The sequence below is a fragment of the Carcharodon carcharias genome, assembly GCF_017639515.1.
Source record: "Carcharodon carcharias isolate sCarCar2 chromosome 37 unlocalized genomic scaffold, sCarCar2.pri SUPER_37_unloc_1, whole genome shotgun sequence".
Taxonomy (NCBI): domain Eukaryota; kingdom Metazoa; phylum Chordata; class Chondrichthyes; order Lamniformes; family Lamnidae; genus Carcharodon; species Carcharodon carcharias.
Genome location: NW_024470758.1, coordinates 898,203 through 910,595, shown reverse-complemented (window position 1 = coordinate 910,595; position 12,393 = coordinate 898,203). Strand labels below are relative to the sequence as shown.

At 50.9% G+C, this 12,393-nt stretch overlaps 1 protein-coding gene across 3 annotated transcripts in view; it reads right to left on the bottom strand.

Annotated features, from left to right (window-relative positions):
* Positions 1 to 12,393, bottom strand: part of LOC121274599 (cathepsin L-like) — a 75,614-nt gene that overhangs the window by 44,708 nt on the left and 18,513 nt on the right. For 2 of the 3 annotated variants that reach the window (XM_041181937.1, XM_041181934.1), the window contains exons 2-4: positions 7,487 to 7,636; positions 808 to 868; positions 156 to 266 (exon numbers count right to left, since the gene is read on the bottom strand). In XM_041181937.1, the coding sequence (XP_041037871.1) occupies positions 156 to 266; positions 808 to 868; positions 7,487 to 7,636 (322 nt within the window). Of the gene's footprint in view, positions 1 to 155; positions 267 to 807; positions 869 to 7,486; positions 7,637 to 11,525; positions 11,595 to 12,393 lie in introns of those variants that run through there. The other variant, XM_041181935.1, reaches the window with a different exon arrangement.

Genomic DNA, 12,393 nt, shown 5'->3' with positions numbered 1-12,393 from the left:
CGCCAGTCTAGACGGGGCCTCTACACGGGCTGGTAACCCATCCCAGTCGGTGTGCCCCAATAACACACACGGTGCTGACCTCACCCAGCAAGGTACCTGGGGCAGAGAACCCTCCACAAAAGCCCCCACCGACCCCCTGCCAGTCACTCATTTACCTGACATGTCGCTGAACTTGGTGATTCCGTAGATCGCGGTGCCTCTGTCCAGCTCCTGCATCCGTTTGGCTGCCTTGAGATTTTCCACAAAGATCCGGAACCTTTTCTCCTCTTTATCCGAGCAAAATTCAAGAGAGAACGTGTCAACGTTGGACAGGGCCAGATTCATTTGACCTTTGGCCAGACCACGAGGGGCACCATCGGGATCTGGTTGTGCACCTCCCCCTCCACCCCCCCCCACTCTGATTTCATGATCCTCCCCCCAACTGTTGCCCTACTCCCTCCCCTGAGGGAATGTCAGGAGTTGTGGCATTCTTAGAGACTCACAACAACCCTCCAACTCCCCACTCCGACACTCCGGGATGTGGGATCCCTGGCAGTCAGGGACCAAGGGGGTAAACGTCAAGCTGAGCGAGGCCCAGTGACGTTCCCCGGTGCACATTCCGACTCTCCCCAGCACGGATCCCGAATTGGGGGGGGGAAACGCTGGGTGATTTTTGTAGCTCCCTACCCCAGGCACAGTCGGGCCTGCAATGGCTGCCACTGTCTCTGGTTGTCTGGGATCAGTTCATTCAGCAGAGGACAGGGATCAGACCATGGCCTTCCTGGGCAATGGGGACAGATGACCGAATAGTGTGGACACGTCTCTTACCTTCCTTCTGGTCATAGTTCTTCTTGTACTGCTCTTTGAACTCCTCAAACTTGGACCGCAGCTGTGATTGGGGGAATAGAATAAATTACAATCACATTTCACGCTGCCCCTATGTAGTGGTGACCCGAGTGGTAGTTTCCACTAACATGATGTTGATCTAGATCCAAAGCTGGGTGTGCAGGGGACAATTTCAAAGTTTGCAAATGACATAAAACTTGGGAGGATTGTAAACTGTGAGGAGGACAGTGTGGAACTTCAAAAGGACATTGACACATTGGTGGGGTGGGCCGATAGGTAGCAGATGAAGTTCAATATGGAGAAGTGTGAGGTGATGCACTTTAGTACAAATAACATGGAGAGACAGAATAAAATAAAGGATACTATTCTAAAGGGTGTGTAGGAGCAGAGAGACCTGGGTTTATTTGTACATAAGTCATGAAAGGTGGCAGGACAGGTAGAGAGAGCTGTTTCTAAAGCATACAGTTTTCTAGGCTTCATTAATAGGGGCATAGAGTACAAGAGCCGGGAGGTTCTGATGAACTTATATAAGACACTGGTTGGGCCTCAGCTGGAGTATTGTGTACAGTTCTGGGCGCCACACTATAGGAAGGATGTGAACACATTGGAGGGAGGGCAGAAGAGGTTTACAAGAATGGTTCCAGGGATGAGACACTTCAGCTATGAGGATAGATTGGAGAGGTTGGGACTGTTCTCCTTGGAGAAGGAGGAGCCTGAGAGGGGACTTGATGGAAGTTTTCAAAATCATGAGGTGGATAAGGAGAAGCTGCTCCCGCTCGTAAACGGATCGAGAACCAGAGGGCACAGATTTAAAGTGTTTTGCAAAAGAAGCAAATACGAGGTGAGAAGAAACTTTCTCACACAGCGAGTGGTTCGGGTCTGGACTGCGCTGCCTGGAAGTGTGGTGGGGACAGGTTCGATTGAGGTGCTCAGGAGGGTATCGGATGATTATTTAAATAGAAACAATGTGCAGGGTTACGGGGAAAAGGCAGGAGATTGGCAGCAAGTTAAAAGGCACAGAGAGCCGGTGCAGACACTATGGGCTGAATGGCCTCCTTCTGCACTGTAACAATTCTGTGATTCTGAGGATGTTGCAGTCAGTCCAAAAAGACGTTCTGCCTGTCGTGTTGTTACAATGATATAGATGCCGATAGCTTGTGAGGGGCAGCCTAACCACATTGTGGGTTCAGTTATTTACACTAGGCAGATGGGTACATTTATATTGAGGCTGAAATCTTGAAGACATCAGCAGTTGAGCTCTGTGTGTGTGCTCTGCCCAAAGGGAAAAGTGTAACTAAGACTAGATCGCATGACACACCTCCCTTCTCATGATGCCATGCTGCTATCCCTTAAAGGAATATTACAACACTGCCTGCCACACAACTGAGCAACGAATTTCGGTGCTGGTGTGACGCCATGTACAGAGGCTGTACGTCCCAGTGATTGGTTGATGAATTCAAAGCACGTTCCTTTGCTTGTCCATAATAGGCGGAGTACTGACTTTACTCAACCAGCCTGCACTTGTAAAACCCAAAACAAAACGCCCCACTGTTAGATGTGATTTCATGATTGGACAGCACTTGCAGGACAACCCTGTGTGCTCTAATAGCTACACTAACAACCAATTTAAGATAATCACTCGAGCTCATGACGTGGCTCATTTACACCTGCTAGAAGTGACATGCATTCATACACAGGGACCCATTCTCTGAAAACAAAAGGAATCTGTTCAAGCCGTGTGCCATTTTTGAATTACCCGGGCACTTGGGGAGCCGATAGTTCCCCGTTGTTTTCTCCATGGCAACACCTCAGCCAATCAGAGCCAGCTTGGCAACCAATCCACTCCCCTTTCTCCTGTAGTATAAATTGCTGTGATTGTTTGAAATTTGGCATTCTTGTGTTTGTCCTGATGAGTGCGAGACGAAAAGCTTCAGCAACATGCCTGTCTTTCCAGTGAAATTCAAGTTCCAGTCACATTTACAATCGGAGAATCTCCCCTTTCCCTCGTTTGGAAGCGACTCTAAATTTCCTGTCCAGTCACCTCGGGTTATTTTCTGATAACCGGTGACGGGTGTTTAATATTCAGGGAGATCAGACTATTAGACTTGTGCTAGGTTACTAGGTGAGAGAGAGAGAGGGTTAAAGTGAACAAGTGAAAAGCTGGCAAAGGCCTGTTGGGTCAAATGGCCTGTTTCCACTCCGTGTCCATCCTAAGGAATAGAGCTGTTCGAAGTATTCAAAAAGGAAAGGGTTGCATTGGTGTAGCGCCTTTCACAATAGTGAAGTTCTTCCTCTGAAACGCCGTCACTGCTGCAATGTGGGGAACGCAGCAGCCAAATAGCGCACAGCAAGATCCCCCAAGCAGCAGTCTGATAATGACCAAATCATCGGTCTTTTTAATGATGTTGGTTGAGGGATAAATAATGGCCCAAGGGCATGGGGGGGATCTCCCCCTGCCCGCCCTCTCTTCTTCAAACCGTGACCCTGCTACCGAGGCCTCGGTTTAACATAGAAACATAGAAACTAGGGACAGGAGGAGGCCATTCGGCCCTTCGAGCCTGCTCCGCCATTCATTATGATCATGGCTGATCATCCAACTCAATAACCTGCTCCCGCTTTCTCCCCATATTCTGATTCCTTTCGCCCCAAGAGCTATATCTAACTCCTTCTTGGAAACATACAATGTTTTGGCCTCAACTACTTTCTGTGGTAGCGAATTCCACAGACTCACCACTCTCTGGGTGAAGACATTTCTCCTCATCTCAGTCCTAAAAGGTCTGCCCCGTATCCTCAGACTGTGACCCCTGGTTCTGGACTCCCCCCACCATCGGGAACATCCTTCCTGCATCTACCCTGTCTAGTCCTGTTAGAATTCTATAGGTTTCTATGAGATCCCCCCACATTCTTCTGAACTCCAGCGAATATAATCCTAAGATAAAAACAAAAAAACTGCGGATGCTGAAACCTAACCAACTCAATCTCTCCTCATATGTCTGTCCCGCCATCCCAGGAATCAGTCTGGTAAACCTTCACTGCACTCCCTCTATAGCAAGAACATCCTTCCTCAGATAAGGAGAGCAAAACTGCACACAATATTCCAGGTGCGGTCTCACCAAGGCCCTGTACAATTGCAGCAAGACATCCCTGTTCCTGTACTCGAATCCTCTGACTATGAAGGCCAACATACCATTTGCCTTCTTTACCACCTGCTGCACCTGCATGCTTACCTTCAGCGACTGGTGTATGAGAGCACCCAGGTCTCGCTGCACATTCCCCTCTCTCAATTTATAGCCATTTAGATAATAATCTGCCTTCCTGTTTTTGCTACAAAAGCGGATAACCTCACATTTATTCACATTATACAGCATCGGCCATGCATTTGCCCACTCACTCAGCTTGTCCAAATCACGCTAAAGCATCTCTGCATCCTCCTCACAGTTCACCCTCCCACCCAGCTTTGTGTCATCTGCAAATTTGGAGATATTACATTTCGCTCCCTCATCTAAAACATTAATATATATTATGAATAGCTGGGGTCCCAGCACTGATCCCTGCGGTACCCCACTGGTCACTGCCTGTCTTTCGGAAAAAGACTCGTTTATTCCTACTCTTTGTTTCCTGTCTGCCAACCAGTTTTCTATCCATCTCAATACAATACTACCAATCCCTTGTGCTTTAATTTTACATGCCAATCTCTTATGTGGGACATTGTTGAAAGCCTTCTGAAATTCCAAATAAACCACATCCACTGTCTCCCGCTCATCAACTCTACTGGTTACATCCTCGAAAAATTCCAGTAGATTTCCAAAACATCTCATAAGAGGAACAGACAGTCTGACAGTGCAGTACCCTCCCAGTACTGACTCTCTGGCAGTGCAGCACTCCCTCAGTGCTGACCCTCTGACCGTGCAGCGCTCCCTCAGTACTGACTCTCCAACATGCAGCACCCCCTCAGTACTGACCCTCCGACAGTGCAGCACTCCCTCAGTACTGACCCTCCGACAGTACAGCACTCCCTTGGTACTGACTCTCTGACAGTGCAGCTCTCCCTCAGCAATGGCCACCTGACAGTGCAGCACTCCCTCAATAGTGACCCTCTGACAGTGCAGCATTCCCTCAATAGTGACCCTCCGACAGTGCAGTACTCCCTCAGCACTGACCCTCTGACACTGCAACATCCCCTCAGTACTGACACTCTGACACTGCAGCACTCCCTCAGTAGTGACCCTCCAACAGTGCAGCACTCTTTCAGTACTGACCCTCTGACACTGCAGCACTCCCTCAGCACTGACCCTCTGACAGTGCAGTGCTCCCTTAGTACTGATCCTCTGACACTGCAGCACTCCCTCAGCACTGACCCTCTGACAGTGCAGTGCTCCCTTAGTACTGATCCTCTGACACTGCAGCACTTCCTCAGTAGTGACCCTCCGACAGTGCAGCACTCCCTCAGTACTGGCCCTCCGACAGTGCAGCACTCCCTCAGTACTGACCCTCCGACAGTGCAGCACTCCCTCAGCACTGACTCTCTGACAGTGCAGCACTCCCTCAGCACTGACCATCTGACAGTGCAGCGCGCCCTCAGTACTGACCCTCCAACAGTGCAGCGCTCCCTCAGTACTGGCCCTCCGACAGTGCAGCACTCCCTCAGTACTGACCCTCCAACAGTGCAGCGCTCCCTCAGTACTGTCCCTCCGACAGTGCAGCACTCCCTCAGTACTGGCCCTCCTACAGTGCAGCACTCCCTCAGTACTGGCCCTCCGACAGTGCTGCACTCCCTCAGCACTGACTCTCTGACAGTGCAGCACTCCCTCAGCACTGACCCTCCGACAGTGCAGCTCTCCCTCAGTCATTGAAGGGTGTCAGCCTAGGTTAAAGCGTTCAAATGGGACCCGAGTGCACAATGTATTGACTCAGTGCTGGCAGAGTGCTACCCGCTGAACAAGCACAATTAACCACACTGCGCCGCTCAACAGACACCGAGCTCCCCTGCGTCACATTTTCCCAGTCCCCCTCGGGGCATTGACAGGAGGTAAAGAAGGACGAGTGGCATTTCCATGGCACCTTTCGCAACCTCTGGACGTCACTTTACCGTCAGTGACGTGCTCTTTGAAGTGTGGGTGCTGTTGCGTGGCAGGAGGCTAGGCAGACTGGTGAGGAACAGCAAGATCCCACACGCGTGCAAGGTGATAAACGAGAAGTGTTTTCAGCCGACGCTGGTAGGCGGGGTAAATATGGCCTTCGCTTTTGACTAAAGGGGTGGGGGCAGAGTCGGGGGAAAGGGTAGGGGTGGGGCAGGGAGACAGGGGTGGGGTTTGGGGTCAACTACGGAGAGGGGTGGTGGGGGGGGGAGCGGGGGGCGGGGGCAGGCCTTACATCAAAACAGTGACAGCACCACTGACAAACAGAAGGTTCCTTCCAGAGTCCATTCTGTGCGATTCTCTATGAGTCATAGCAAGCAGAACGCAGCAGGTTCCCTACTTGGAGCAGAGAAATTTCACCGGGAAAATGCAGTCAGTGGAGGACAGCAAACTGTTACAAATTACGCTCATGAATTCGACCACGGTTACTGAAAACTGTGCGCGTGACCCATCCAATAACCTCCGTCTCTGGGCTTGTACCATCATGGGATCCACCCTAGTTATTGCTGCTGCACCAATTGTCCTCTTACGCTCTCTCAAATCAAAAGGCTTCATTAATAGGGGCGTGGAGCACAACGGCAAGGAGATTATGCTGAATTTGGATAGAAGATGGCTTCAGCCTCAGCTGGAGTATCGCGTCCAGTTCTGGGCACCGCATGTTATGAAAGATGTGAAGGCTTTAGAGAGAGTGCGGAAATTCACGAGAATGGTTCCGGGGTTAAAGGACTTCGGTCATGTGGATAGATTGGAGAAGTTGGGACTGTTTCCCTTGGAGAAGAGAAGGTTGAGAGGAGCTTTGATAGGAGTGTTCAAAACCACGAGGGGTCTGGACCGAGTGGATAGGGAGAAACTGTTCCCACATTGACGGAAGGATGGAGAACGAGGGGGCACGGGTTTAAGTTAATTGGCTCAAGAAGCAATGGAGACACGAGGAGAAACTTTCACACGCCGCGAGTGGTTTAGGATCTGGAATGCGCTGCCTGAGGCTGTGGTGGAGGCAGGTTCAATCGAAGCTTTCAAAAGGGAATTGATTATTATCTGATAAGGAACTATCTGCAGGGTTACGGGGAAAAGGCTGGGGAATAGCACACAATGGGCTGAATGGCCTCCTTCTGTGCTGAAACCCATTCTGAGATCTCTTGCACCCACCCGAGAGGGCTGACAGGGCAAGCGGATTGGCCCCTGCTGAAGGCCCTTTAAGGGGTGCCTGGCTAGGCCGAAGCCTGGCTTTCCTGGTTTGGCAACCGGGCCTCAAGCAGGCATGAGGCCTCTAAATTAGGCCCCTAAATTTCATGCGCTAAGGCCATGATGTCTATTGAAGGTGTGGGCACCGTAAATCAATTTCTTGGCCTTTACCAAAATTGCCAGCAGGCCCCTCATGCCCATAATGTATGGTAGAGACATTACAGGACACAGGGAGGCTCTCTGGCCTGTCAGGTCCTTATCAGCTTTTCCACCCCCTCCCCTCCGGACTGTTTAGCGCCCTTTCTTGAATTTCCCGTTGGGTCAGGGTGAAAACTTACTTCAGCTTCATCGTCGATATCAATGTTATTCTCCTCAGGACCAGCCTCTGCGTGCAGGAGGCCGAAGGAGAGGGCGAGGCAGATTACAGCCACTCGGAACATCGTATGAGGGGATGTGAGCTTCACACCAAGGCAGTGTAAGAGGAAAACCTGGCAGGGGAAGAGGAAACAGAAGATAACTTAGTAAACACAGAGACCCGGCCTCCTGCAGTGAGATCAGCCCCAGTCTGAGATGCTTCAGCCATTACTCCCTCTGATTCAGAAAGTCGTGCGTCCAAATCACAAACCGGAGACTGAACTGAGCCCATAATCAGTGCAGCACTCCCTCAGTACTGAACCTCTGACAATGCGGAGCTCCCTCAGATCTGACCCTCCAACAGTTCGGCACTCCCTCAGGACTGACCCTCCAACAGTGGAGAACTCTCTCAGTACTGGCCCTCCAACACTGCAGCACTCCCTCAGTACTGACTCTCGGACAGTGTGAAGGGTTCTCAAAATTCCCACATTTCTCAGATCATCAACAAAGATATGACTTTTGGACTTTTAAACTGCTGAGTTAAGTGTGGAACCCTGCAGACAGGAGGCTAGGCCCATGAAAGCCTGGGGCTGGAAATGCCCAGGCTTATTGAGTGCAGTGTGGATTGTTGCCTAAAACCAGACAACGAGAGGTGACAGAATATGCATTCTTCCCTTTAATACAATCAACCCAGAGAAAGACTTCATCTCACATGAAACTAAAGCCTATCAAAATCTTGCATAAATAATCGCTACTAACTACTAAGGCAGGAAGGCAGCAATCAATGCAATTATGCGAACCTATCAACACTCCACACCATACAGTGGCTTTCAGTTCAAAACTAGTTACTAGGACAGGAAGATTACGATAAACATCATGCGAGCCCATTTAAAAACAACGGGACAACAACCACCTAAGGAAGCCCACCAAAGTCAAACAAAGAATTAACCTTGATTTGGATTCCGATAAGAATTTCAAAAAACAGTATAACTGACCAGTCAGTTACGAAGGAGAGAGAAACCAGCTAGCAGAAGGGTAAGCAATTTTAAAAGCTGACACAGGGCAGTGAGCAGTTGGGAGCGGTTGAAAGAGTTTAAGCAAGAAGATCGGGAGGTTTTCAGGCCCTCAGGCAACATCACAGTGACAGTGCAGCACTCCCTCAGTACTGACCCTCCGATAGTGCAGCACTCCCTCAGTACTGACCCTCCGACAGTGCAGCACTCCCTCAGTACTGACCCTCTGACAGTGCAGCACTCCCTCAGTACTGATCCCATGACAGTGCAGCACACCCTCAGTAATGACCCTCCAACAGTGCAGCACTCCCTCAGTACTGACCGTCCGACAGTGCAGCACTCCCTCAGTACTGACCCTCCGACAGTGCCGTACTCCCTCAGTACTGACTCTATGACAGTGCAGCACTCCCTCAGTACTGACCCTCTGATAGTGCAGCACTCCCTCAGTACTGACCCTCTGACAGTGCAGCAGTCCCTCAGTACTGACCCTTTGACAGTGCAGCACTCCCTCAGTACTGACCCTTTGACACTGCAGCACTCCCTCAGTACTGACCCTCTGACAGTGCAGCACTCCCTCAGTACTGATGCTCTGACTGTGCAGCACTCCCTCAGTACTGACCCTCTGACAGTGCAGCACTCCCTCAGTACTGACCCTTTGACACTGCAGCATTCCCTCAGTACTGACACAGGGTGGCAGGCTCAACCGAAGACAACAAGGCCACAACCGCAGCCCTCCATGAAGATCAACCACCCACAACCGTGTCCTCCACCCAACTGAAGAACCATCGCAGATTCCACAGACCAGGACTACGTGGGGACAGCAGGCCCCAGAGGACACAAAGAGCGTACCCCAAAACTGCAACCGGCTTACCTGGCTGGATTTCAAACTGTCAAGGAACCCTGGTTTGGTGAGCGTGACCCCTGACCTCACCTAGTTCAATTTAGTTAGGTTCTGGGGGTGGGACAAGGGTAAGGGTATAAGTAGCGTGATTTTCCATCGTTATGCCGTGTGTTCCCCATTCTTAACTAAGTGTACTTTGTAGGTCTGTATAATCTCAGTTTAATCCTAATGTTATAATTTCATTTGTGACTTCAATAAAACCAGTTTTTTTTCTTGCACCAAAACCAGTTGTCTGCTGCAGTTTGTCACAACCCCCAAATAAGTCCAAGGTCTAGAAGCCAGGGAGTGGGAGCGATTCGGACCGCTCAGAAGTCAGAAGTGAAGCTGACACGCACACCACCCCCTACATGTGTCACAGGGCATCAAGTCAGTCCCCACCCGATAGGCACAAGAACTGATGCCCACTTGGCTCCTACACCCTCTCCCACATGCCCCGTGTAGTGCTCCTTCATACTGACCCTCCGACAGCACAGCACTTCTTCGTACTGACCCTCCGACAGCACAGCACTCCCTCAGTACTGACCCTCTGACAGTGCAGCACTCCCTCAGTACTGACCCTAAGAGAGTGCAGCACTCACTCAGTACTGACCCTCTGACAGTGCAGCACTCCCTCAGTACTGACCCTCCGACAGTGCAGCACTCCCTCAGTACTGACCCTCTGAGAGTGAAGCACTCCCTCAGTACTGACCCTCCGACAGTGCAGCACTCCCTCAGTACTGACCCTCCGACAGTGCAGCAGGCCCTCAGTACTGACAATTTGACAGTGCAGCACTCCCTCAGTACTGACCCTTTGACAGTGCAGCACTCCCTCAGTACTGACAATTTGACAGTGCAGCACTCCCTCAGTACTGACGCTTTGACAGTGCAGCATTCCCTCAGTACTGATCCTCCGACAGTGCAGCACTCCCTCAGTACTGACCCTTTGACAGTGCAGCACTGCCTCAGTACTGACCCTCTAACAGTGCAGCACGCCCTCAGTACTGATCCTCTGACAGTGCAGCACTCCCTCAATACTGTCCCTCTGAGAGTGCAGCACTCCCTCAGTACTGACCCTCCGACAGTGCATTTCTCCCTCAGTACTGACCCTCCGACACTGCAGCACTCCCTCTGTACTGTCCCTCCGACGCTGCAGCACTCCATCAGTACTGACCCTCCGACGCTGCAGCACTCCATCAGTACTGACCCTCTGACAGTGCAGCATTCCCTCAGTACTGACCCTCCGACAGTGCAGCACACCCTGAGTACTGATCCTCCGGCATTGCAGCTCTCCCTCAGTACTGACCCTCCGACAGTGCAGCACAACCTCAGTACTGACCCTCTGACAGTGCAGCACTCCCTCAGTACTGACCCTCCAGCAGTGCAGCACTCCCTCAGTACTGACCCTCCGACAGTGCAGCACTCCCTCAGTACTGACCCTCCGACAGTGCAGCACTCCCTCAGTACTGACCCTCCGACAGTGCAGCACTCCTTCAGTACTGACACTCTGACAGTGCAGCACTCCCTCAGTCCTGACCCTCTGACAGTGCAGCACTTGCTCAGTACTGACCCTCTGACAGTGCAGCACTCTTTCATTACTGACACTCCGACAGTGCAGCACTCCCTCAGTACTGATACTCTGACAGTGCAGTACTCCCTCAGTACTGATCCTCTGACAGTGCATCATTCCCTTAGCACCAACTCGTCGAATGTCTTGCTCTCTCTCAGTAGACATTTTTCAAGTGCAGCACTCCCGCAGTTAATACTTTACCAGTGCGGCACACACTCAGTACTACTCTCCGATAGTGCTGCACTCAATTAGTAGGCACTTTCACAATGCGGGACTACATGCGGAGAAACTTTGACAGTGCGGTACTACCTCAGTTCTGCCCCTCCGACAGTGCAGCAGTCCCTCAATACTGACACTCTGACAGTGCAGCACTCCCTCAGTAGTGGCCCTCTGACAGTGAAGCACTCCCTCAGTACTGACCCTCTGACAGTGCAGCACTCCCTCTTTACTGACCCTCCGACATTGCCACAGGGCATCAAGTCACTCCCCACCCGAGAGCCACATGAACTGATGCCCACTTGGCTCCCTCACCCTGTCCCGTCTGCCCCGTGTCGGTCACTTACCCACCCAGTGCGTCAGTCAGATACCGGCAGCTGGAACTGACTGGGTCCTTTATACTTTAATGAGGACACTCCTCCTCCATCCCTCACCCACCCCCTTCAGCCCGATGACCAATAGAGAGCTGAAGATACAGACGGTTATCAAATCATCGAACACCCAATAAAAAACAGTCATTGTCTTTACAAATTGGCATCATCATTTCGACAACAAAGAGTTGCAAACTCCTTCCTCGTTTTTTAATCTGTAATCTCTCAGTGCTCCTGTGACTGTGACACTCTTTCCCCTCAGAAACCCCCCCATGGAAGCCAATGGAAGTTAAATTTTAATCCTTTACCAGCAACATTGACCCCCGATAAACCCAGGGTCGCTAAAGACAAACTAACAATTCACTTTATAAAAAAGAGAACCTGCATTTCTATAGCGCCTTTCACTCCTCAGCACATCACAAACTACTTCACAGCCAATGAGGTACCTTTTTGAAGTGTAGACACTGATGTCACGAAGGGAATGTGGCAGCCATTTTTCACAGAGCAAGATCCCACAGTCCTCAATGTGCTAATGAGCTGGAGGTTGGTCGATGGATAAATAATGTTTCGGACGCCATCGATAATTCCCCGGCCCCTCTCTGAAATAGTGACTGTGGATAATTTACCATCATCCGAGAGGGTAGAAGGGGATATGTTTAACGTTTCATCTGAACGTCAGCACATCTGACAGTGCAGCACTCCCTCTGTACTGAACTCCCCTGACAGTGCAGCATTCCCTCTGTGCTGAACCCCCCTGACAGTGCAGCACTCCCTCAGTCCTGACTCTCCGACAGTGCAGCACTCCCTTAGTATTGACCCTTTGATGGTGCAGCACTCCCTCAGT